This window comes from Ambystoma mexicanum, chromosome 2p, assembly GCF_040938575.1.
Source record: "Ambystoma mexicanum isolate Mex_15411 chromosome 2p, UKY_AmexF1_1, whole genome shotgun sequence".
Lineage (NCBI taxonomy): Eukaryota > Metazoa > Chordata > Amphibia > Caudata > Ambystomatidae > Ambystoma > Ambystoma mexicanum.
The window spans coordinates 237,606,647-237,634,208 of record NC_090923.1 but is presented as its reverse complement, the minus strand read 5'-3'; the positions used below and the strand labels follow the sequence as shown (position 1 = coordinate 237,634,208).

Below are 27,562 nucleotides of genomic sequence, written 5' to 3'. Positions count from 1 at the left end.
TTGTACTCATTGACAAGTGTTTCGGGGTCCAAGTGATCCGCTAGTCGGTTAAGAGTGGGTATGATCGCCAGAATCATTTTGTCCTTGGGGATATTCTTTTTGTTTCTTGTTGGACATGGCGGGGGCAGGGTGGGTACTGGCGGGAGTGGTCTAGAGGTGGATACTTCAAAGGACAAGAAGAAGTGGTGTGTCCAAAGTTGTGGGATAATGGATTTGATGTTGGCAGTGCAGTTGTAATCTGCTGGCCAATCGAGGATTCTCCCTTTGATGCGTGTAGATTCGAGAGTTTTTTGCGTCATACCCAGATCAGAGAGAGTGTTGGCAATGGTAGTTGCATTTTTGTCTAGGGGGTCGTTGAAACACAGGTTAAAGTCGCCTAGAACAAGTAGTTGTGAGGACGTTTTGAGGTTCTGGGAAAGTAGATTGTGGATATCGTCCTCAAATGTTCCTATAGGTCCAGGTGGTCAGAGTAAAGTGGTCAGTGTTTGGGAATTAATTAGAGGAAGTTTGATGGTGAGCATTTCTAGCAATGAAGGCAATGCCACCACCGCGCATATTAGTTCTGTACTGTCTCAATATGGCGGGTTAAGGGATTGATCTCCCTTCCTCCTACCTCATGACCAAGGTAGACCACTTTACTCTGACCAACTTGGTATTTACTTGCTTTGATGGTCTGATTGGCCTGTTGAAGGGCCTACAACACATGTCCCAGATGGTCAAGGTGTTCTTTCCAGGTAGGGCTGAACACTGCTATGTCATCCAAGTATGCCATGCAGAGCTTCTCGAACCCATTCAGAAAATTGTTAACCATTCTCTGGAATGTGGCAGGTGCAACTCCTTACACTGGTCAGTCATGGCAATCTGCCAATAACCACTTGGCAGGTCAAACGTATTGAGGAATTCTGTTGAGCCCAGCTTATCCACTAGTTCATCTGTCCTTGGCAAGGGATGGGCATCAGTCTTGGTGACTGCATTTAATACCCTATAGTCCACTCAGAATCTAAGTTCCTTAGTTACTGCCTTTGGTACGAAAACAAGTGGGCTAGCCCATGGACTTGTGGAATGTTCAATCACTCCAAAGTCTAGCATCTTATGGACCTCTTCTTTTATGTGATTCCTCACATTATCTGACATCCTGTAGCCCCTGTTTTTAACAGGTACACTATCGCCAGTGTCAAGGTCATGCTGGCCCCAAGGGGTTAAGCCTGCTGTAAGAGAAAACAGAGGGGCACAGTGACTCAACAAAGCTTTGCACTCCTGCTGCTGCATTGTCAGATTAGTAGAGAGATTTACCCCTTCTACTGAACCATCTGAAGGGGTCTCCTTAGAAGATCTGGGGGAGGCGGGCTCTCTTTTTCTTGATCAAATGCTATGAGCCAAGCTCCTATCTCTGGTCTGGAAACCGAAGCCTTCAGATGGTTGGCATGAAAGATCCTTGGGGTTGCCCAAGTATACTGAATAATTGAACTTTTCAAGTTTTCCTAAAACTTTGAAATGTCCTGTCCATTTGTCCCTTAAGACCCTGTTGCTGGGACCATGATAAGAACTTGTTGGTCTGGAGTAAACTCCACCATGTTTTCCTTCTGGTCGTGCCATTGCTTAACCAGAGCCTTACAAGTTTTCAAGTTCTCAGTAGCATCTGTCATCATAAATGCCATCCACTGTCTGAGGCCAAGCACATAGTAATCCTTACTGGCTTGAGGGAAGGAGCACTCTCCAGACTCTCCTTAATTGGGGCCAAAGGGCCTCTGACTGGATGACCATAAGGTTGAGGAATTTCTCGGTTGACAAATAGATGGCATGGCAGAAGAAGGGCTCATTTTCTTCTGAGTGGTTCTTCCAAAGCTCCAATCATGCTCTTCATTTTTCTGTTAAACGTCTCTACCAACCCATTTCTCCGACAGTGGTAGGCAGTTGAGAACTTGTGGAAAACCTGTGGGGGGTGGGGGGAAGGGGCACCTACATGGCCTACATGTAGTGGGACATAGAATGCAATCCCCCTAGCCCTCTGTCGGATACAACCTCCTTAGGAAAGCCTAGTATGGTAAATAAGATACCAAGTAGGGCCTTAGCCACTGCCTGAGCAGTAACATTTCTCATTGGAATAGCTTCAGGGTACCTGGTGGCATGGTCCACCACAACCAATATAAATCGGTTTCCTGAACATGTGGGAGGGTCTAGGGGACCAACAATGTCAATACCAACCCTCTCAAAAGGGACTCTAGGGTCTTTATGTGCACGAGTGGTGGTACGCCATCACAGGGAGTACATGAACCCTGTGATAGTAGGTATACACAACAGTTATGGACCAGAGTACCTGCAGCCGCAGCGTTAGTCTGCAGCTTGTTAGACGTTGCAATGGAGCAGAAATAACAGATGGATGGGGGTCAGAGTGACTGAAACAGAGGCAGGCGGTAGTGCACTCGTGTAGCCGAGATGCATATAGTAGGTAAGCCGTAGTACTGGCTGACAGCGGTAAGCTGAGAGGCCATCTGTGGATGTCGGGCACTTTAACCTGGGGCCTGCTGATAGCGGGGACGGTGATTAAGTCGAGTCCAAGGACTATGCAATACAATTTCGAGACTACAATGCAGGTGGAGAGGCTCACCGGCGTGGAATTGGCTGAAGTAAGGCCATAGTGCCTAGTACCCTTTTAGCAGTAGGTGCAAACTTACAGCAAATGGTGAACAAAGCACATAAGTGTCACGAATGCCGGGCAAAATAGTTTTAGAACCGCTATGGAAATTTTGAACATTACTCTCGTTCTTCCTGGCACCTACAGGCTCGGGACAGGAGCCTTGGTCGAGTGCCTTTTTTGGGGGCCGGCTTTCGCCTGCCGGCTATCCTTGATTGAAGGGATAAGCAGATGGTGCTCAATCGGCACAGAGGGCAGTTTACAGAGGCAGCGAATGTGTAACAGCAGCGGCCATCTTAGAACGTTAACCCTCGCGATTTACTATGAATTCAGAAGAAACACCGGAAGGGAGATCGAGCAGTTAAGAACACGGCTAGCAAAATAGAATGCAGTAGTACAGAAAGAGCCCCGGCAAGAGCTAGGCAATTAATTCAGATGATTCAGATAGTTCTCGTTGTGTCGAGAGAAGCCTCCTAAGCCCACGGGCTTACCTCCAGGCTGATGCCCTGGCTGCAGGGGTGTACTGCTCCTGCAGTACACGGAGGGAAAGGCTCTCCTGCTCCTGGTGATATTCAGCTGTTAACGTTATTTGGAGCAACCCCCACTAAACATCGCAGTAGCTTGCCAACAACTATGGGCAATGCGTGCTGAGTAAGTGGTTGAAGCAGTGACCCTTTTCTGTAAAGCTTCTTACATTATTTGTCTGGAGGGGCCTCTGTATTGAAAATTGCCACTCTAGCACGCTTCCTAGTGTTAGTGACTGTCAGAGAGTCAGGTGTTACATGACCCCAGATATATAACAGGTCAGATGGAGCAGGTTTGAAAATGTTCTCCACACGTGGATTTGCTGCCCGTGTGAGGGAAGGTTTAAGAAGGGAAGGTGTAATCCTTTTCTTACTAGAGTCCAAAAGAGGGATAGACTGGAAAACCACCTTTTTTCTTTTCGGATGTCATCTACAAAATCCGAATCGGAGACAGTTTCCTGAGGTTGTAACTGAAAATGCTCTGCTGCCCTTTTCAGTAAATTATTAAAGAGTAGTTGATCGAAAATGAGAGATGCGACTCTGGGCTGCTCAAGAGGGTCATTGTGATTGTCAAAAACAACAGCTGGGTCATCCAGAGTATCATAAGTGGGAGTTGCTGGCCAAGTCCTTTGATCAGTGTTCCCTTGTCAAATATTGTGAGCATCATCCCCTTTGTCTGGGATGAAGTATAGATCGTCTTGGACGTCTTGAAAAATATTTGTGGTGTCTTCAGAGGCGACATGTGGCAGAGATTGATGAAGTCTGGGACTTTAGGTAGGTGGCTCACCCTAAACTATGAAAAGTTTAATCGGGTACGTTGACATAAAGGACAAAAATAAAGACACCGTATCCAAAGACTTCTCAAACTTTCCTTTTGTCCAAGTACCTGTTCTGGGGGGTTTCAGGAAGAGGAAATACATCTACAGATCTTTTACCCTGCCGGGACTTGGATAAAGTATCAGTAGCTGCACTATATGTAGATAGACAGCTTTGTAGGTGCCTGTGGTGTAAGTTTTGTGTGTTTCACCACATGTTTGTGTTTGGACGTATGTTTCGACGCATCTCAATCCATGGTCGATGGGCGTTTATGGGCAGAAACAAAGGTCTCTTTGGGTTTAGATGTAGGAAGCATGGATGTGAATGCTCAGCGGGTTTTGAACGTGAGGGTTTAAATGCTTTCAACAAATATAGCTCATTGGTTCTATGTGAAATTGTCGAATATTGTAGGCCGCGCACCAAACAGGCCAATTTTATTCGGCAGATTTGGTGCAGCCTGCAATATTTAACATATTTCCCTTTTAGGCGGGGTAGGGGGGTTTCATTGCCCCAACCCCCCTACATCAAATCCCCCCCTCTCCTTAAAACTTAGAATTTGCTCCTCCGCCTGCTCCCTTCAAAATACAAACCCCAACAGACATGCTGACACGCGCGTGCGCGCACACACACACACACACACACACACACACACACACACACACAATCACTCACCTCAGACTGCTCTTCCTGCGCGTCAGACCCTGCACAGCATGGGTGTGCCACCTCGATTTTGAAAGTTCACTCTGTACAGTCACAGAGCAGTCTTTCTAAATCAATCTTTTCTATTCGCACATTAGAAAAATACTTTTTCATTTAAGACCATCTCCTTTTGACGATCCCGTAATACGTTGACTTGGGGTTGTGTGCCCTTTTCGCCAGCGGTCTTCCCCATAGCAGAGCTTTCACACCGCCTAGTGGGGCTGGGAAACGGGCACCTTCCAGTAAGTCTTCAGCCTCCAAAACTGGAGCCGTAGCTGCAGAGGTCCTTCTCTTCCGACTCAACAGCGCCAGTGGGGGAATGGGATTCGGCCTGCATGGTGTAGGCCACCCACGCCGAAAATCTTTTGTTGCAGGAAGGACAGAATTTAAAGGGCACCAGTTTTATATTATTGTAGAATTTTACCGGCAGCTAGACACAAATCTGTAGAAAAGAAAGCGCAAAGAGGCGTTCTATAAAAGGATATACATGTAGAGACCCTCCACTCTCCCTACTGCAATTAAGAAGCCTGGTGAAGGCTGCAGCCAGCTGTCGAGAAGGAGACGTTCATCAAAGCTTCAGACGGTAGTTTCCGGACGTAGGGAGATCGATTGCCGAGACAACCATTGAAATATAAAAGTATTAATATTAATTCTTCTTAAATTGCAATCTCAGTAGCAAGGACAAGGCTGCGCGCTACGCGTATGCGACAGACTACGATGGCAGAAAAAAATAATCTGAAGGATCAACACGTGGAGGAACATGGGTACACTACACGTCACACAGGGATAGTGTTTATTACAAGCACGCCCCGTCGACGTCGCTCAAAAATAAGAATGCAATACTCTGCACCAAAGCCTAGATGTGGTCCTGTGCACAGCCTGTGATTCTAAGCAGATCCACAAGCCTCAGAAACGAGAGTTATGTGGTTTTGTGCAATATCTGCTAGTTTAATTTCTTAATGTCTTCTTTAAAGCCTAAATAAATAACTATTTTTATAGCTGACTGTCTAAGCTCAAATTATTGTGCGTTATTCTGTGTGGACTCTGGATTGACTGCCCTCCACACTACCTTGATTGGGTTTTAGAGTCTCCCTTTTCACAATTACTGGGTGGCCTCCTACAATCTTCCAACCAGGGTTTAATTTAGAAATCTCTCTCAACAGGGACTGTCCCTGGTGAATAAAGGCTTTGTTCTTTGCATCCTCCAAGAGTGCCAACGTATCACGACTCACTGAAGAGCAGTAATATCAGCGTTTTTTCCCTCCATTCTGTTTAGACTGTTGAATGTACGTTTTAATATTTGAACAGGTCATTAGGCTGTGTTCGTGCTGGTAGAGAGATTCCCAGACCCCCCTTTGTTTTGAATAAATTAACTTTGGGTTTCACCCTAAGTTAACAGGGCGATCCAGACGTGGACCCCTTGCTCACTGTTCTTAGAGAGGCAACAGTTTCACCTCACTGATGATGCCCAACAAGGCTGAAACACGTGTATGGGGTTACTGATGGTAATCTTGTTCAGAGGAGAATTGCCTAGCATTTCGGCGCTGGACTGCCCCAGGGCAGGACAAAGGCTGATATGCGGAGAAATTTCTTCTCTGTGAAAGGGACAGTGAGCTAAAGACTTGGTAGAGTCTCTCCCAGGGGTTATTCACCCAAGAACAGGTCATTAGGCTGTGTTGGTGCTGGTAGAGAGATTCCCAGACCCACCTTTGTTTTTAATATTATAGGACTGGGTGTCATTCACTGACCCAGGCATCAAAAGACATTACTAATAACGTATGTTTGATATCCATGCACATGACTGAGAATATGACGGAATCGCTGATGTGTTGCATGGCTGAAGAAACCATACCCTGTACTTGAACCACCTCATTCTTTCCTCAAGCACCTCTTCTATATTAGGTGTTCTTCAAAACTAAGACCGATTTCACACACCCAGCTCCTCTTGTACCTCCTCTGTAACTGAACTAGCTACACCTCTGCTATATACCTTACATACTATAGCACCATGAAGCACATGTTAAATTGTATCATAATTTATGTACCGTTATGCCTATTAATGCTTCTGTTCAATACTCTTTTGCAGGAACATCGTTATGTAGAAGATAAAAACTATAATATGTGAGAAATCTAAGCATCAGCCTTCAGTAGCAAAACCTCCTAGTGCCTTCAAGAACGAGCCTACCTAATTCAAAGCAAATGCCATTTATCTTCAAGGACCATAATTACCAGCCCAATCTTGAACACCAGATAAGCACTGGCAGTGATATCACATAGTTGCAATGTGCAGTGGCAGTAAAGAATGTTGCGAGCGATGGAACGCTTTTCTCACCAGAGCATTCCCAATTCCAATACATACTCTTATAACTGTACCTATGGGGTTGGCCGGTAGAGAGTCATCCTTCAGATTCTCATCCCATTCATGGAGCTGACGCTTCACTCTCTCCATTAAAGTTTCCTTTAAAGAAAGAAAATTAGCTTTATGATGGTGCACTTTGAAGGTCAGAAACGCTGAATAGTGTAGAGTAGCCACGGATACACATGCAGTAGCCTTAATAGTCGCACATTTACCACACATTTGTCAACAGCCAAAATCCCACTTAAGAGAGCTATACCTCGCAGTGCAGGTATACCACCCAGCACACAGATTAACACAACCATTCTAGGGCAAAAATCAAGACATTTCATAGCAGGAGAGCAAGACACACTAATGTATACTTGCATCTGGTCACCAGAGAGTAAGAAGGGAAAATACAAAATAATAGAAGGACGTCACAATATTAGGGTGAGTTTTTTGATTCCCTGTATTCAGGAGACTAGAGCCGTACTTGCATATGGCAAAAGTGTTCCCAGCAAGCTTTCTTTGGCTCATCTACTAGAGGAGATGGCTGAGCAGATTACTGTCTGAAGTGCGCCAGGTAGAAGCATGATGTACAAAAGAGCATTGCATGTGGGTCGGCGCACAATAGTGTGTTAAACGTATTGCTGAGGTTGGGGGCAGGTCAGGCAAGTTGGGAGACCTGTAGGAGTTCTGTTTTTTTTATTCACGTGTCTGATTACCCACAATGCATTGCAAGAGTGAATGCCATAAGCAAGCAAACAGAGAAATGTGCCAACATGAAGTGACAGGAACATGCCAAAAGTAAATAAAATAGTGCTAGCTGCATTTTTTGAAGGGTGTGTATGAGGAGGAAAAAGTGGTAAAGAAGTTCCATAAGTAATATAATTTTTAGAAATAAAGTAAAATAAATAATAAATGATAGAAATTGTAAAGAATGCTACATGTGATGTTACACCTAAGTGGAGGGGTGTAAAGATGGATTTGCAAAATCAACTATGTGGGTAGTTTTTGGGAGTCCCACCTGTTAAGGGAGTTTTCCTAAAGTCCACTTGGAGGTAAGACTCTAAAACTATCCCTTGGTTTATAGATCCCCAATACTAGCCAAAGTATCTGGTAGAATGGAAGAGCAGCCAGGCTCATTTTATGAGGAGGATGAGAGGTGTAGGTAAGTACACTAAACCCAGTCAATACAATAGCCCAAAGAAACTCTTACACATTGAAAGTTTTATTAAAATATACATTTATACTTATGTACACAAGAAAAGGTAAATATGTATTTAGACTAACCCAACACACAGGAATTATTAACAATACTTTTCATGGGAGACTGCTTCAATAGTAGTTGCTCACGCTTACATCTGTTACAGAAAATTACACCGACAGTTCAACCACATTACTAGTAGTGTCGGGAAGATAGCTCAGCGGCAACGTGTTCGCGTTAGAAGCAAGACGACTGGAGCCACACGGGTTCGATCCCCGGTCCGCGCTTAGAAACCTCTGGGTATTAAGCATGTTATGAATGACCCATCAGATCATCATTTGTTACAGAGAAATTAGACTTCATTCATTTAGTAAAGTCACATCAGAAAAAGAAGGAAAAGGAGGGTTATGCAACACTTGAGCAGCAATTACTTTTAAGCAACACTTTTCAAAGTTTCTAATGCATTGGCAATCCAATCCCCAACTATACAAGAGTACATCAAAGTCAGTGTAGGAGTGTAGCAAAAGTCTTCTGCAGCAGCAGAAAAGGTAAAGTTATACCAGATAATGCTCTAGCAAGATAACACAATTTATAGGGGACCCTGCAAAGAATTTCCTATGAGAGCACAAGCCGTTAAGCCTGGGCCAGAGGTATGGGTGGACACCCAAACACCTTATAACGCACTCCATTCACACTGGTGCGGCTATTCGGCTTGTGCTAAGTTCTACCTTCAGCCCCACAGTACCATAGGTTGGTTGATGAAAACGCAGCTAGATTCTCTCCTGTGCAGTAGCGACGGACACAGTCTCCAGATTCCTCGGTCTGGTGATGAAAGGAAGGACTCTGAATGGGACGTGTCAGCAGCAGTCACGAGAGAGGATCCTCAGCAAGGATTTTCCGGTCTCCCACGTCAGTCTGAGGTTTTGGCAAATTTATCAGCTCGAACAATGGACTGTTATCGTCAGGTTGATCTTCCTAGATTCTGCAGTCCTACACTCTGATGAGGGGACTTGGATGACTGGGATCGTGCCTCTGGAGGTCCAACTTGAGCTCACGGAAGTCCTAGGCAGATTCGTCCACGCAAAGACGTTGCAATACAAATGGGTCAGAGGTCCCCTGGTATTTGCGGTCTGTAGCCATGGAAGGTCACGGAACCTAGAGGATGGATCGATCTGCAGTTCGTCTTGGGGCTGGTTGGTTCCACCAGCTAAAGGGAAGGAGTAGGAGGAGCTCCTCTGGCGATAAGAAAACAGGGTAAAGACAGCAGTGGTCGTTTCACGGTTACTGGAAGGATCTGCAGGCATCTATGGTCATCTTCAGCTTCGGATCATCTGTTTGAGTGTTCGACTAGCCTTTTGCCTCAGGAACCGTACCTTTTATTCAGATGTCCCATACACTTCTCTGCAAACTCTCAGCAGTTTACAGAAAGGGGCGGGTGGCTGTCCAATCAGTACAGACTTCCCTCCACCCCCAGTGGGAACTGTTTACATTCAGGCACTCTGGCAGACAAACGACAGGGGAGTGTTGACTCCTCCCCTAATTCCTGTCCCCGCAAAGGCAACACACACAGAGACCTCCACCTTCCAGAATGGTAGAAGGGCTAACAAAGGACAATCACACAAGAAATGGCAAAAAAAAATAAAGGCGCCACAATGCTAGAGCATAGGTGACCCTTTTGTGCCTAACCGAGCCTGTGAATAAAGTCTGCAGTAGAAAAAAGCACAACAGTTGGTAGAAAACGTACACTGCCACCAGCCATAACTATAGAGTCGTCACTGTGTGTGACCAAAAAATAAAAATAAAAATCACAGGAGCAGAGAGAAGGGGGATACTAGGTGTCCCCTTAGCACTCCACATACAGTGGTGTGTCCTTAATCTCTCATACGTTAAAGTTTTAGGAGGGATGCAAAGTATCCCCCTTAAAAGGAAAGAATCTCAAAGGAGAACCCAAAGGGTCCCCAGCAACACTGCACATAGGGTGCTGGGCGCTGCAAAAGTGTAACAGATGTCTTAAAGAGATTGAGGAAAGAAAGACTTCATACAATAAAACAGAAACAGCAGAGTTACAAAAGTCAAAACGAATACAAATGAATGGATGGGAGGGGCTCCCCTCATTCAGGAGAGAAAGACAAAGGTCCAGATAAAGACAAACCTAATATGGTGAACAGAGAGACACTGAAGTCTAGCCTAAGCCTATCAAGAAAAGGTAGAAGGGCAGCAAGACTTAGCCACAGGAGGGCTATGCGAGTGATATACATGAACAATGAGTCCACAAAGAACACAACCATTCATTCCTGTTAGACAGGTAACTACAAAAATACACAATGATTTATTAGGCCTTTGAAATAGACAATAGGCAAATAAAAACTCTAGGCAAATATTTTCACACACATACAATAAAACAGATTATATACAATCATCCTTAGAAGAAAGATAGTATTTGATTCAATAACCAGTGTAAAACAGTTAAGTATTCAGAAGCATTAAGTTCAATAGAGGTACTTCAGAGTAACCACAAATTCATTCTCCAACACTTACTGTTAGGAAATACTTTCTTTGTGCTGCTATCTTCCCATAGGCTTCTGTGGGAAAGACTCTTATTGCTTTAATCCGACTCGTGTCCTGAACAAGAGGTTGCAATAATTTCATTAGATGCACTGAAGGCCTTTGATTCGGTCAAATGGCCGTGGTTGATGGCAGCCCTTAGAGAATATGGGGTCGGCCCCACGTACTTGAGGTGGGCACAACTGTTGTACAGCACACCACTGGCCCGAGTTAGGACCGGAGTGACTGTGTCAGATTGATGGCAACTTAGTAGGGGTACTAGACAGGGATGCCCATGGTCCCCGATGCGGTTTATTTTAGCACTGGAACCCCTGGCAATATACTTGGAGGCAACTATATGGTGAGGTGGGGATAAGTACGAAATGAGGGCAACACCTGATATCATTGTACGCCGATGATATGCTGCTGTATTTTAGATATCCAGAGGAAAACCTACAGTATATTCTGGAAGTAAAGGAGAGATATGCAGAGCCATCAGGTATGACAGTAAACCCCAAGGACTCTTGTATATTGCCCCTAGGCAGATAAAAGGTTACCACAGCAGGAACTGCTGGTATTACAAATTCAATGGGAAATCAGGAGCTTCAGATAACTGGGGATTGAGGTGTATCATACAGTAGAGGCTGAATATACACAAAACACAGTGAAGGCAGTGGCTAATATTGAAAACAGTATGAGGTTCTGGGCCAAACACCCGCTGACCATGACAGGGAGAGCGGCGTTGCTAAAGATGGTGGTACTGCCTAGGTTGTTACATTTCTTTGTGAATACACCGTACCCGATACCTAAGCGATTGTCAAGCTACAAAGTATATGCAGAGGGTTCATATGGCACAACACTAGATACAGGATAGCATTGTGGAAACTGCAAAACATGCATGACGGAGGGGGCATTAAATTGCCCAAATTTTAGATTTACTGCTTGGCCAGCCAACTACGGTATGTGGCTAAGTGGCTATCATAAGATTCAACATCCGAGTCTAGACTGTTGAGAACTGAATGTGCCCCGTTCTTCCAGAAAGAGTGGATATGGATGCCAAAACCACAGCAGGTTGGGAGGACGAGAATGTTGGACTTGGGATGGGAGAATCGGCGAAAAGCTTGTCGGGCCATGGAAAACCCGATCCCGTGCTCCCCACAGACGCCACTAACTGAAAGGAGTAGATGAACACCTGAGGAAGGTGATTTGGAGGCATTGGGAATCGACTGGTATAGCAACACTGGTGGATAAAGGGGAAAGAGGGGAAGGCAGTAGAGTTCGACACACTGGTGGAAGATACCGGTCTACACAGGGGACAGTACATTACCTATACTAGGCTGGAGCGTAAGAAAGGACACGTGGTCAGAAATATTGCTGTAGGGCAAGCCGGACACGGCCATTGAAACATTTTACAATATATCAGAGGGGGGGGGGGCACGAAGTTTCCCGTATTTACGAAATGCTGATGTCAAGGGTGGGGCAAGAGGTGCTCCAGTTGAGACTGGACTGGGAAGAGGAAGCGGGGGAGTCTATGCATGATAGGTTGTGGGTGAGGGTTCAGAGATACCACAAAAAAAGTGTCCAGGAACGCGATGTTACAACAAATTCCACTATATATTACCCATAGGGCGTACATGACCCCTCAGAGGATTGCAAAGTTCAAGAATGCGGGAATACAGACATGTCCTAAATGTGGGGAGGTGGATGCAGGAATGATACATATGTTCTGGGCGTGCCCGGAAATAAAGAGATTCTGGGGGGAGGTAGCCCATCATTTGACTGAAAAGGGATTAAACTGGAGGTTGAATCTTTGTGGGCATGCATGGTTGGACGGTTTTCTAGGCCGCGTAAACTGGCACATATAAGTAAACTCAAAGACTTGGCCTATATACTGGCCAAGCGCAGAATCGCTATGGGCTGGAAAGCAAGTAACAGACCAAAGGTAGAAGCCTGGTGGCATGACTTACTGAAATGGGTGGATGCGGAAATGGTGGTGTGGGGTGAAGCAGTCAATAGAGGGGGAAATGAAGAAGCACAGACATTGAGGGACTGAAGGCACCTAGTGGCTACGCTGTCTGTGTCTGCCCTGACCAGCCTAGAAGACGAGGATTCCAAGGGGGGTGAGGGGAGTGTGACACCCCCAATAGGGCAGAGGGAGGTGATGAAGGGAAGTAAGCTCGAGATGGGGGAGGGTAAGGGGATAGTGGGGGACATAATATGATCATGTATAGAACACTTGGAAGCTATGTTTGATGTCCACTGTTTGGTTTTTGTTTGTTGTTGAACTCAAAATTGTTTAAAAAAAAAAAATATATATATATCCTTAGAAAACCTAGGACCACGACTAAGTGCAGCATTGCATGATCACTCTGGCTCATATGAATTATTTCAAACATATGATATGATATATGGCATTTATAACGTGCCTATACACAAGTGTTTCAAGGCGCAACGAGGCAAGGGGGGGACAAAGGGAGGACAGACAACGATCCTACTAGGCCAGGTGTCATTCAGATTGCGCAAGTGCATGGGAAGGGGGGAAAGGAAGAGTGCGCAGGGGGAACGGAGAGGGGAAAGTGCAGTACATGGGAAGTGGAATAAATAAGATAACTAAAACACATAAAACAGCCAGCTGGTGGCAAGCGCAAGGAAGTGCAGACATAAGTGCTGGAAGGGGGACTGAAGGGATACAGAAAAAACGGTCCCCAAGTTGCCAGGGAGGCAGTGCAGGCAGGCAGTTGACGGGGCCTGGGCCAGAGATCAGAAAAGGGTGGCCAGGTAACCAGTGCAATTTCAGTCAGTAATTCAGCAAGGGAGGGGAGGAGAGAAAGCAGATGCAAAGAGGAAGGTTTTGAGGTGTTTCCGGAACCGGAGATGGTTCTCCTCGAGTTTCAGGGAGGCAGGAAGGCTGTTCCAGAGAGAGGCCCCTGCCGAAGAGAGATCTGCCACCAACTCGTTGCTTGGAGAAGCGACTGACCCTGAGGGAGTTGGAGGCAGATGAGCGAAGAGCTTGAGAAGGAAGATATTTAGGAAGAGAGGGTTGCAGGTATTGCGGCCCCAGGCCCCAGAAGGCCTTATGTACAATGCAGAGGGAATGCATACAAACGCGATTGCTCCACATTTCCCACAAACAAGTAATCAATGTTAGATTGCCCCACCAAATTCTGCTAAGTAGATATGTTCCTCTATTTCTCATCAAAAAACAAATTTGTCTGTACAAAGCCCCATCTGGCAAATAACGGGGACCACATTTTACCATAGGAACTTGGTTACAGCTAATATGGTGGTTTTACCCTCTTCTTCAAATAGCAGAGCATTTGCCTCAATACAGTTACATTCGCAGTTTAAAAATCAGCCACCCGCAACAACTGGACTCTTAGGATATTGAAGCTGTCATGTCATCAATATATTTTCAATTTCATAAATAAGAATATCTAACTCAATACACACAAGATTAAAGTAGATATGTATTACTAAAATGTGTTTCAAAGAGTCCCTGGTTTTCTCAATCTGTTTCTAAGACAGCTTCAGACCTACAGTAACATTTTCTGATGGAGCGACCTTTTGTAATCCCTGCTGCAGTTACCAAACCTCCCATGGGATGCCCTCCAACACCTTTTTTTGCTAACTTCACATTTAAGATGAGCCCATAAAGTACTTTCAAATCCGCAGAGGAAAGACAGTTCTGGTACTGGGGAAAGCAGGCTCAAAATCCTTGACCTATTTAATAGAAAGGCTTGTTCTTCATCAAACACGGATTGAAAGATGATGGCCCGCAGACTAAATGATCGAATTGCCAGGCTTGTTCTCTCAGAATTCTATTTACTCAAATTTCTAGCCTGAGCACCGGCAGTCATTACTCGCGTACCTCTGGCCATACGTTTAATTCTAGATTAATGGATAGGACTAGCCTGAGCTCCAACCAAGACCGAATTCACAGCCGAGCCCTGGGCACTCACAGGTAACATTTGGTGCATATTGGACCCCGGTTTACCGGGCCTCGTGCTTTCTCATACTTAATGCTAATAAAATGTTACACAGACTTTCTTGAACCTCTGTTGTACTTTGGTAGACCTTTTACATTTGTTTCCTTGAGACATTCTGACATGTAACTTCTTTAACAGTCACTAAGGGGTCGATTTCAGCCAGAGAATTTACTAGCAGGGGTGGTGCTCCTGAAGACACTGAGAAGTTGATAAGGGGCCTATAGTCCCTAGATCTCTCCTCGACCTCATTCAGTTGCACCTTAAGGTTGCCACCTGACGCTGTCAAGGAAGCTGGAAAAAGGGGCACTTAAATCTGTAACAATCGCCAAATTAGATCTCACCTCATAGGCCATGGTGTCAAACAGACGAATAAAAGACTAATACCATGTTTAAGCCAGCCAATGTACTCAAGCTGGCGTCAGAGGATTCCTTAAATGCCAGGTCCTCGCCATCAAAAGGAAGCGAGAAATGCTCTAGCCTTGAAGGGGCATCCAGACCGGGTTCAGAGTCATTCCCCGTGGATTCATCAGAAATACTAGTAACCTGGCTGTTGAAAAGACCAGGCGACATTCTCGAGTCTTTCATTCAGGCTGTTCTGGTCTTCTAATACTTTCTCCAAACTCACACCAAGCTCTGGCTGCATTAAGCTCAGTCTACGTTCAATATTGCTGAGCACTTGTACAGAGATTTCACATGTGATTCCTTCCGTTATTGCCGTTCTGGCTGTTAAAAGGTCTATAATGGTGTTCTCCAGTGTAACGAATTGGCTATATGTTTTAGCTAGTTTGAGGGAAAAAGCTTGTAATGTTCCTCTGGCCTTCTGAAACTCCACAGGCTCCAATCACCTCAAGTTGCAGGATTTCTTTCCTCACTTCTAAGAGGTTATCGCTTATTCTCCCCCACACCCCACCCCCTTCATTTCCAAATTGGCTAGAAAACCTACTGGCAGCTGACCGTGGGACCAAGTCTGTGTTTTCCAAAAGGCTTCCATTAGAAAGCTGTTTGTCTACGTTATCACATCTTGGTCACACCTTTCAAGATTTAAAAGCCTAATATTCCACTAGTCGGCGGTGTCTCACTCGCAGAGTCTCTTTGGCGTCGCACTGGTCTTAATTGTCTCAATTAACAGTTCAAGAGAAGTCAAGAGCAAGGTAATCATTGTGTGAGTGATCATGGAAGTTCGTCATAAGTCGAGTGTGAAAATCACAGGGATGATTGAATGCACTTTTACAATACAGCTGCTCCATTTTAATGTTGTGTAAAAGTTAAAGTGCCAAATGACCAAATAAATGCAGCAGTGACAGACTTTCTTTGTTGATGGGTTAATGCGATTTATGCAACTAATTCAACCGATTGCGGAAACCGTTCCAATTCAAATGACGACAGTATCCAGTTAACTTAGGTGGACTAGGTACTAGCCCCTCCAGTCCAACCGTGGAACACTGATGACCACACTCCACGTGGTAGAGGGGTGTTACTGCTGCTGGTCACTGGAGGCTCCACCCAGGGAAAGAACTGTCACAAAAGATACTGGGATGCTTCCACTGATGACCACACTCTTTCACACTCTGCCTTCACACTCCTTCAAACTTTCTATATTCCTAAGCGAGTGGGAACCTTTTTCCCCCACTCACCCTTTCTTTTACCCTTTCCATGAAAGTCATTTTTGTGACTCTCCATACTTTATTTTTGGAATCGTACTTTCATATCACTTTTTGGGCATCTGCATTTTCCTATTGCAGCATGCAGCACTTTCGTTACAATGTTACTGGGAAGCCCCTTTTATTTTATTTTGGGTTTCTTGTGTGAATTAATATTCTATAGGATAGAAGGATACTTGTCCTTTCTATAATCCCCGCTGTGAGATCAGCAGACCCCACCTATGTGGAGTGCTGAGGGTTACATAGTATCCCCTGTCTCACTGCGCCTGTAACATTTCTGTTACAGTGACAAGCAAACCTTTATGGATGGTGGCACTGGACATGTTCGACCGACTTGTGCGATTTTTACCTGCAGGCTGTCAACCTAGCCACGGTAATGCACAGAAGGGTCACCATTGACCCAAAATGGTGGCTGTATTCCATTTTCGCCTCTGTGTGCTTGTCATTTCTTGATCCTTCTGCGGTCCTAGGTGGTGGAGGTCCGGTTTGATTTTTGGTCTTCGGCGAGAATTCTTTTTGAAGCCCACCAAGGCTCCAGAGTGTCTGTGTAGACAGGAAACGGGGGAGGAGTCCGCAACTTCTCAGTCTTGTCTTCTGGCATGCCTGCCTAGAACCAGTTCCAACTGAGAGACTGGTTGTCCTAAAAGGACACCCCCACCCCAAAGTTTGAATGTAGCATGTGTGCGGTTTGGCTGGGTTCCAGGATAAATGACATAGATCTGGAAAGTGAAGACAAGTCGACTACTGGAGGTGAATGCAATGTGGAAAAAGAAGATCCCTGTAGCTGATTTCAACAATGGAAGATGCCTGCTGTGTAACCACTTCCTGTGCAGACCCATTCTTCAATGCAACATAAGAGTCCCAAAGACGACTACTCTGACCCTTGGACTGATGGAACCAGTCCGTTGTAAGAAAACCTGCATTTCGAAACCATCCCACGACGAGCTGCGACTTTCCAGGGCTGCAAACCGCCAATACCCTGGGATCTCGAGGCTGAATGCTGTGTATTATCTTCCTGTGAACAAATCCTACTGAAACGTCAGTGGACTCCTGTTGGACCTCCAGAAGCAAGATTTCATTCCTTGAAGTCCCCTCACCCGAGTGCTGGACCGAGATAGCGTGGCAAATCCATCAGATGACAACTGTTAATCTGCTAACGTGAAAAGGGCACCAAATCCACAGAGCTGTGAGAAGCACAGAAGAATCATTTGTTAGGAACCTTTCCTCTCGAATGCTGCTGCAAGTTACCATCCAGTGTCGTTTCTTTCGTTACCACGACCAAGAACCAAGAGATCGGGTCATGTGCTGCTGCATTGGCAAGGCATCCGTCTGCAATTTCTTCACTGCTGGCGTACTGTGTTGCTTGAGGTAATTAAGGAGCTGGTCCCAGGAATGCCGCCCTCACCCCAAAGAACAGGACGGCCCATAGAGTCAAGAATGCACAAAGTCACTCACTAGTCGGACAGGCCGCAGGAGCACCATTGACTGAGACATATGCAGAGAAATATTCTCTCAGATAGACATTCAAGCCTTTTCCAGTGAATGTCTTTATGGAAACAGGTTCTTCAACAGGGATCGTAGACCCAAATTCCATGAGGGATGACGTTGACTAACTTCCGAGAAACCACTGTGCTGACGTCATTAGTGACACCACAACATAGCCACGTTAGTCATGAAGTACACTCACAACCATGCACAAATTTACAGAAACACACACTCGTGTAAACGAATAACATGCTTAGACAGTTCTGTAGATAGAGGAGGGATACATATACATACCGTCAAAGCTTTTATTACTTTTCTCATAAGCCAAATGCAGAACCGCTGAACGCAAGGCAACAAAGATACAGAGCAAGCTTGCAGATGCTTATGGCAACTAACCCTATGGAACTACAGGATTGCGTAAGGAGCCTGGCAGGACCAAATATGACTAGCCTATAGGCAACATAGCATGATATAAGTGTGTAGAAATCATAGTAAAAGTATAATGAAAATCACATAAGGCCTCAAGCCGCAGGACGAAAGACGAGGGGAAAGCAGAACCAGGCTGCACAAAGCAGGAAGTCCAGGGCTCTGACCAGGTCAGAGACAAGCAGCACATTTCAAACCTAAGACGACAAGGGGCCATCTGCAGAAAAACAGAATAAATCCTCATAATTGCAGACCAGAAGAGCTAGATTTTGTGGTCCTCGACCACGTGATGCGGCCGAGCTAGACAATGGTTATTCACACGCGGTGGGAAGACCAGCAGTTCTCAGCACCATAGACATGAAGTGAAACATGAACAAGTTAACAACGTTGCACCACGAAGAGCACTCTCACAGGCAAAAGTGGTACAGATAACAGATACATTGGGAACACCGTCATTCACATCACCTTGAAGAGGTGCACAAAGCGCGGAGAACAGAACTGGGTCCCAGTCTTGAGGAGACCAGTTCCAGCCAATCAGGGGACAGAAATCCAGGGGTGGATGGCAGCGGACCAGGGCCAATGGTCATCCTGTGACCCTGCAACAATAGTTTCATGGGGAAGGGGCAGGCCAGCCACCTGACATGGAAGGGCGAATTGAGTAAGATCCAGAAGGCCACGCCAAGCACCCAATGAGTATGTGCAATAGGTTTTTTGGGATGGCCCAGATTGCGACGCAATTCTGTATCAAAAAAGTTTGACATGATTCTGGGAATGGTGACTGCAGAGATTTCTGAATGTCTTGTATGATCCTGGTCGGTTTTTGTAATAAACGACAGTTCTAACCTGCACTTGGCTGATTCCCCAGTTTGTTCCAGGGGCAGGGTTGTTGGGCCCTTGGGAACAGAATGGGTGAGCTTGTAGTAACCCCCAGACTTCTGGCATACCTTACCAACAAGTTGGTAGCAGAGTTATGGTTTACGACACCCATTCGGCATAAAGCCGCTTCTTCTTCCGCTGCGCGAGGATTGCTGAGGGGACCAGAGACGACGGGGTGGTGCACCCCATACAAAGGCCGTCAGGAGGCAGCTAGGCAATATCCTGCTTAAGATCTGTGAGGAGTCCAGCAGACGAGAAGGTTGGCGTGGCAGCTTTGGAAGAACTGGTAGCCGAACAGTGTCAGTGGATCACAGAGTGTAAGTATTGACTCAGCCACACAGTGTTCGGCAAGACTGTATGTAGTAACCCTGTGGGAGACTACAGCAGTCTTGTCCTCTTAGCAATAGATAACCCAACTATTGGTATAGGTCTGTACTACTGGTAGTGACTGAGCAGCCAGACTTCGCTCAAGAGGGGTAAATGTGAGCTGTAGAGATGCAACAGAGATTCACAGTTACAAGTATCCAAACAACACTTATACTGAATGTTTTCCATTAAAATAATTATTTATTTTGCAGTCAGTTTTAAAATAAGACTTATTTAGGCAGGGGCAATGATAAAATACACTTCCTCAGATACCATTTTGGGAAAGAAAAAAACACACACACACACGTCCTCGACCTCATGCTGCGGCCGAGATAGACAATGGTTATACACCCGTGGTGTGAAGATGAGCAGTTCTGAGCACCGCATGTACGGCCAACAGATACTCTGGCCACACAGTCATTCACATCACCTTGAAGAGGAGCACTGAGAACCAAACTGGGTCCCAGGCCTGAGGAGACCAGTTCCAGCCAATCAGGGGACAGAAAACCAGGGGGTGGGTAGCAGGGACACGGGCCAATGGTAATCCTGCAACAATGTAATAGATAGTTTCATTCATGGGGAAAGGAAAGGGCCAGCCACCTGACATGTAAGGGCCAATTGAGTAAGATGTATAAGGGCAATCTATAGTGTATACCACTCCGAGCCAATGAGTATGTGTGATAGGTTTTTTTGGTGACGCAATTCTGTATCAAAAAGGTTTGTCATGATTCTGGTAATGGTGGCTGCAGAGAGGTTTTAATGTCCTTTATGATCCCTGCTGGTTTTTGTAATGGACAGTTCTAACTTGCCCTTGCCGGTGTCCTCCGTTTGTACTGGGGGCAGGGTTGTTGGGCCCTTGGGTGATGAACGGGAAGCTCGTAGTAACCACCAGCCCTCTGGCATACCAGACCTCACCAACATAATACTTACCCAAAGCCTTGTTGTCGCACCTGTGTGGCGATTCGTGTAGTTGGGAGTACGCCCCAACCATTTGCCCAGACCCAATGCTGGAACACATGTAGGGAGCCTTCTACGAAGTCCCTGGTCAATTCTACCAACTCTAAAATCAGTTACTTGTTTCACGAGAAATCCTCTGGAACGTTGGCTTTTGCACAGTTTGTGCCTTATCCTTGTCCGCCTACAGCTGGCCCGGGACAACTAGTGTCCCCCGTCTGCCTCCGAGAACACTTATGCCCTAGATTAGGAAAGGACCGCTAAAGTTCAAGGCATAAAATAAGTAGTGTTGTATAGCAATTTTCCATGCAATTCTGCAGGTTTGCTAATTAAATTGACGCTTGTGTAGCACAGCTAGTTATTTAAATGTTCAATGAAAACACAGATCGGCCTGCATTCCTCTCCTGCCCCCAGGGCTTTCTCCACAGTTTGGTCTCTATTCACTGCAAATTCAAAGGGGCTTGGAGAGAGTGCAGGAGTAACAATCTACTCCACTCTTAAGGTGCCAAAGGCCTGCGTGAGGGTGCTAAGCAAGGATTTTCTTTTTCAAATAATTGCAAACTAAATGTAATCGGTATGTTATGTTTATTGATTGATTCTTTATAACGTGCTTAATACCTGGAGGTTTCTAAGCGTGGACCTGGGGTTCCAACCTGTGTTGCTCCGTGTCGTCTTGCTTCCAAGGCGAGCGCGTTGCCCCTGAGCTATCCTCCCAAGTGAATAAGCAAACTATATGCTGTTTGGCAAAGACCAGTATGTATTTACATTATTTTTTTATTTTTTATTTTTTTATTTACTTGGTTTAATCAAAGCAATGATTTTTACAAGAAAGAAAAAGAAGTAGTCGTAAAGAACATATGAGTCAAACAGTGACATCAAAAGAAATCAGGAGAAAACAAAGAGAAAAAAAGAGAGAAAATATGTCCGAAGTCCAAATCACTGCTTATCAAGTTCAGGACTGACGTTAAGAATCGGTTTCAGGGTTTGGGCTGTAGCAATTGTCCAGGCCGTCTTTTCACCGCTGATTAATCTCTCCCACCAAATTGCTTCCTCCTGAGTGTAGGATGCCGTCAGGTGGGGGCAGACATATTTTTCGCTAATTGACTTGGTTCCCGGGCAGTTCAGTAAAAGATGCCGAAGGGTTTCGGGCTCTTCTTCATTTTTACAAAAACGACATCTATTTGAACTGGATTGGCCTCTGATCGCCCTGATTTCGTTTGTCTCCAAAAGGTTGAGACGAGCCCTCAGAAAGATGTTTCTTACTGACTTGTTAGGGAATTTTGCTAGGTAGTTCGGAATTGTGTTCAGTTTGGTCTGTTGAGATGGAAGATGGTTGGTGGACTTAAACTGAGCCGCTCCATCAAGAGTTTTTATCCAGTCTAACTCTTCCAGTTTCCTTTTCATTTTTGTTGGGTTCTGTATAAGCTCCTCTTCTGATTGCGAGACTTCGTTCAGCTTGTTTTTACACGATGTTCCCCAGGTTTTCAGTGCTGGACATTTCACACCTTCGATTTCCTCCCCATTTATGTCCAGAATGATAGGTCGGTTTGGGAGTCGTGTTTTTCTATAAAGCATCATGCTGTGGATTTCGATGGTCGCTGCCAGCGAGAGGAGGCGTAGTTCTCTTCGAATCAGCAGCATAGATGTACCCTTCGGAAGGCCTAAGACGGCGCGCCAAAAGAGCCCCTCCAACCGAAACCAAAGTTTCTCTGGGATTTGTGGCATGGCCTCCGCCGCATAGGACAGTGAGGGCACCACCTTTGCTCGATAGAATCTTAGCATTGGGGCCAGTGAGAATCGGCCATATTTTTTGTCTACCGCTCGTGCAGATAAGTTCCGAACCTTGTTCAGGAGAGCTTCCTGTGCTGCTTTGTTGTTTTTTGTACAGTCAAGCATCACACCAAGATATTTGAAACAGTGAACCTTTTCCAGTGCTGTTCCGTTTAGGAACCAACTCAAGCGTTCTTTGGTCCTTTTTGACTTTTCCAGTACCAAGATCTTGGTTTTCGCTACATTAATTTGTAGGTTGTTGAACTGTATAAATTCTGCCAAGTTGTCAAGTTTGCGTTGGAGGCCGATAGGGGTAAGATCCATCAGGATCATATCGTCGGCATACAGCAGACGAGTAGTTTTCCTGGATCCCATAGTTGGTGGAAAGGAGCGAATTGAAAATTCGGTGGCCTGAAAGTCGCCCATGTAGGCTATAAAAAGAGCGGGCACTGAAGGGCAGCCCTGCTTCACACCCCTCTGCTTGATGGAATTTCCTTTGATAGCAGGCCCGCTTGGTTTAGCCTGACTCTTATCCTGGTGTTCTCATGTAGCGCCCGGATTGGTTGTAAAATTTCTTGTGGGCAGTTCCAGTCGCGCAGTTTCCTCCATAGAATTGTTCTATTGACCTGGTCAAACGCTTGTGCCAGGTCAATGAAAGCCAGAAAAACTTGAGGTGCCCCCTCAGTGATTTTATTTTTTAATGCGCTCAGAAACAGAATATCTGCTGAGGTCCCGATGTTTTTAGTGAATCCAGTTTGGAAGGGATCCGCACACTCAGCATTTTGTGTCCAGCCCTGAAATTGCTTTAGGAGGAAGGCCCCAAACACTTTTCCAATTACATCGAGAAGCGCTATGGGGCGATAGTTCGAAGGGTCCTCTTTGCTGGCTTTCTTGAATATGGGGACCACTATAGAGCTGGTCCAGGAAGATGGGATGGATTTTGAGTTCGCGCATCGCTTGAAAATCGCACTAATCAGCTCTGACCACTCCTCCGGGTGGGCCTTTAGATCGATGTTTGTGACTCCATCCGGTCCCGGGGCTCTTGAAGATTTAAGCCTACAAATGACCTCTACTATGTCGTCTTTGTTACTTAGATCGATCCATGATGTCTTTGTGAGGTCAGCTTCAGTTTCAGTCAGAGCTGATGGGGACTTAAAAAGATCTTTAAAGAAATTCACCCAGGACTCTTCTCCAATGTTGTTTGCCACACTTTTTACCATTGGTGTTGTAGCGGGTCTGAGCAGGGACCAGAATTCACGGGAGTTTTGAAGACTCATTTTCTGCAACATCAGTTCGGCGTCCTGCTGATAGAGCGTATGACGATGGTGCGAGACCCAGGATTTGTAATCAGATTGTACTTTGCGCAGCTGGTCAAAGGTTTCTTGCGAGGGATTGACTTTAGCGTGTGCTTCAGTTTCCTTAGGGCCCTTCGTTTTTCTACCAGGGTCTTGCAGTATGTGTGGCTTCGAGTACCTGACATTGGTTTTGACCCTGTGGCTTGTGATGTAAATGGGACCAAAAGAGGCTGATAATCGGGGACTATCGCCGCAGCATTAGCTGATCGTGGTTCAAGTTTACTTAGATATTGTGATGTGATGATCGCTAAAGACTTTAACGAAAGTTTCAGACGGTTTCTTTGCTGATTACACTCAATTTGGCACAACATGGAAGGTTTTCGGTGTGAAGAGATTTCCACTTCAAGTATAGCAGATTATGATCACTCGCACTTGTAGCGATTACCTCAAAAGAGACAGCTTGCTCAGCCAGAGGCTTGGTAACAAAGATGTGGTCAATATCCGCAGAAGATCCTCCTCTCGACCAGGAAGGCAGACGGTTTGGTCTTGGGAAAAGGTCGCCTGCATTCACGAAGGCTCTAGATGACATTAAGTTTTTCCACTTTTTGCCTCTAGCTTCCCTGTTACGCGCAAATGTTTGCTGGGCGACTGTCGTTTCCCGTGGGCAGCAGGTAGCATTTAAATCACTGCATATTATTACATTTGCCGCTGACTGGTCCACCAGCATTGTATCAATGGCTTTTTCGACCATGAGGAGAAAGGTTTTATCATCAATGGTTGGTGGGTTCCAATAAACGTTTATGACACCCAGCAACGATGTCCGAGGTCTTTTTTTCGGATCTGTGTGCTGCTCCCATTGGAGTAGTGTTCCAAGCAGATGCGTAGATGACAATACAATTTTCAGGAGGTGTAGCCCGCTACCTGAGCGGATCGCGGTTAAAAGTCCGGACGAGGGGCGGCCAAGAGCCCCTTTTTGGACAGGGGCAAAAGCTATGGTATATCCATCCATAGTGGGTTTATCCATCATCCACAATTCCTGGATGCAAAGGACGTAAAATTGGCCCAGGTTTGTGTCGCCTTCTTTGGTCAAATAGAGAAAACCCCTGGTATTCCAGGATCCTAAGGCCAGCTTTTCATTCCGCTTAGGTCTTGCAGTTTCAGCGTCCAGTAGAAGACGGGCGCATTGCTATTGTTTCCTGCTAATTGTTAAAGCCTTTGGAATCCAGGACCAAAGATGAGCAAGCGGTGCCTGCTTCGTTTTTAAGGGAGAAGATGTGCCGCTCTGGTTCGGAACTTGCAGAATCGTGCGTTCGATGATGTCTAACGGGCCTTTAGGGAACCGGCCAATACCTAACGGGTCTTTGTAAACTTGGTTATTTCCTTTCTTTCTTGATGTCTCATCTTGCAAAGATTTAGAAGTGCAAGAGCTCTGGTGTTCTCTTTGACTCTGCACTCCCGGGGCGTGTGACCTAGATTCGTCACTTAGATTGTCTTTTTGGGGGTGGTCCTTTGTTTTTCGTAAAGAGTGCTCTTGTATGTCATGCTCCTGGTAGACTGGACCTTTGGGCTCTTCTGTGGAAGTAAATTCATAGAGCTTGTTTTTGGTTGAATGTAGGGCTCTAGTGTCCAGTTTAAGAAGATCAAACCCCAATTTTAGGAAGTGTTCTTCAGCGTCCGAGATCATGAGTTTTGCTGAAGTAGAAAGAATGTATAGATATGCAGTTGCTTGCTTTCCTTCATGGAACGGTTCAACCAACGCAATGTCTTCAGTTTTCAGACGCCTCAAGGAAGGGATGCATTTGAAGAGGTTTAATACATAACCGCGGTTTGGAATGATGTATTTCTTATTGTCAGGAAGTTGTTCTAACTTAAAAGTGCGAGTCTTCATAGATCTGGAGGGCGATTTCCAGTAGCTTGCTTTTTCGGTGCGTTTTTGGCCCTGCAGGTTATCTTTTCCTGAATGGGGGTCTGCAGGATCTTGAAGTTGAGTTTTTACTTTTCTATTTGAAAGATCTTTGTTTACTTTCCCCCTGCTGATTTTTGCAGATGGCCGTACGGGGGACAGAGACCGCATATTGACTTTCTCAGAATTATTTGGTTTAGAGACTGGTGACGCGATGTATTCAGTATTTGGTTGGTCCCTAGTTCGTTTTTGGATACATGGGACACTTCTTTCACCTGGGCCCCAGGTGGAGTTTACGGTCAATTTCTTGCAGCGATCTTCGAGAGTTAGAAATTTGGGGTCGATTTCTGCAATAGGGTTAATTGGAAGAGCTGTTATTGCCGTTTCGGATACTGAATAGACACTTAAGTTCATTAGATCCGCGTCGAAGTCCACGGCAGCAGAGCAGGGTATAGTGGCCGCGCCGTTGGGCTTGATCTTAAGTTTCGCCTCGGTTGTCACGTTGTGTTCCTTAATGGGTGCGGTCCCTGCTTGAACTTGTGTCGGGAGCCATATAAAGGGCCCCCCCCCTCACTGTTGGAGGTGGCCGTTGCTTGGAGCGCCGGTTGCGAGCTTGATTTCGAGTTGTTTGATTTCCACGCAGCTGGGTTAAAGAAATCTTTGAGGTTGGGGGGGATCCTGTCTAAGGAAACCGTTTTGGTTTGGTCATTCGAATCAGACTGAATCGTAATCACCTCTTTGGTGATGGAACCGTTTGTACTCTTGCCCACAGGTATGCTTTTCTTTTTTATCGGTGTGGCTATTTTTGCCTGATCTGCTCTTTGCTCCAAGTGGATCTCGTTTCTGCTGGTCATCCAGACCAAAGGAGTCTGGGAGCTAGTTTCAGCAGTTTCAGGTGGGCTGTTGGATGTAGAAGTGTCACCAGTGATGTACGAGAAGTAAGAAGGTTTTCTGACTGGGTCGGTACTTCCTCCCAGTTTTTTTTCTGTTCTGTTGTGCAGGGCATTTATATACCCCGCAAGAAAGATCAGCCTGCTGTTCATTGAAGCTGCAATTGATGTATGATCTTTTAGGGTATCGTTTATGGATTCATATAATTTACAGAACGGAGCAAGAGCAATCGTTACTGTAGACATGATAGACATCAGGTCCGGCTTTTTCTCCGGAGGATCTTTGAGAGTATTTACCGGTAGTTCACTTAGCCGTTGGCTCCTCCGCAGACTGTTCTGAGTGAGAGGTCCCCTGGGTTGATCTAACGGAACAGGGGGTCTAAAACCTGCAGTCTCGTCGACCTGGACTGGCAAATGAGCCCCTGTAGGGCAGTGCACACTGGGAGCTGGAGCAAGAGATGAATCTTCGGTGTCTGGCTCTGTGCCTGCATTTAAGGCCCGCTCATCGACCCCACACCCATTTGGCAGGTGGACCCCAGTGGGGCAATGCTCACTTGGAACTGGGGCAAGAGATAGGACTTCGCTATCTGGTTCTGCGCCTGTATTTACGACCTGCTAGTCTCCCCCCTCGCCCATTCCCCAGGTGTATTAGGGGCACGGTCCCAGTTTCCAAGTGAGGGGTAGCAGTGTTCGAGCTAGTTATTTCAGAAGATTGCGGCGAGACAGTTTGATTGACGACGGCGGTGGAAGGGGAGGGGGCAAACAAGAGGACTGTCTTTGAGCCCAGAGTCTTTTCTCCTGCAGTTTTCAATGGTAGAGCTGTGGGGGTCACCGGACCTCTCTTCACTATTGGCCACAGGGTTGGGTTTGGTACAAACTGCTGAAAGTGGTCAGGTGGTCTTTGAGATCCAAAGTGCCACCTGACGACTGGTGAGGGAGAAGTCCTGGGCATGGTGCCCCCCTCCTGGTCCATTGCTGGAACCTCGGCTGCACGTTGTTGATTCAGCGTTCCTATTTGAGGAGCAGCCTGTTCGAGGACAGCTTTCAGAATTTCTGCATCTGAGAGTTCATCTGGTGTTGTGTCTTTCCTTTTGCGGAATTTGGCGAAGAAGTTTTTTTACAGGTGAGCTAGCTGCTGTGATTTTTGTTGCACCCTTTGAGGGAGCCGTTGTAGGACTTGTCGGTCGATT

General features: G+C 45.9%; 1 protein-coding gene across 3 annotated transcripts in view; it reads right to left on the bottom strand.

The window, feature by feature from the left end:
* CRBN (cereblon) overlaps nt 1-27,562 on the bottom strand; it is a 270,640-nt gene that overhangs the window by 103,311 nt on the left and 139,767 nt on the right. For all 3 annotated transcript variants that reach the window (XM_069643518.1, XM_069643516.1, XM_069643519.1), the window contains one exon: nt 7,048-7,132. In XM_069643518.1, coding sequence (XP_069499619.1) covers nt 7,048-7,132 — 85 coding nt within the window. The remainder of the gene's footprint in view (nt 1-7,047; nt 7,133-27,562) is intronic.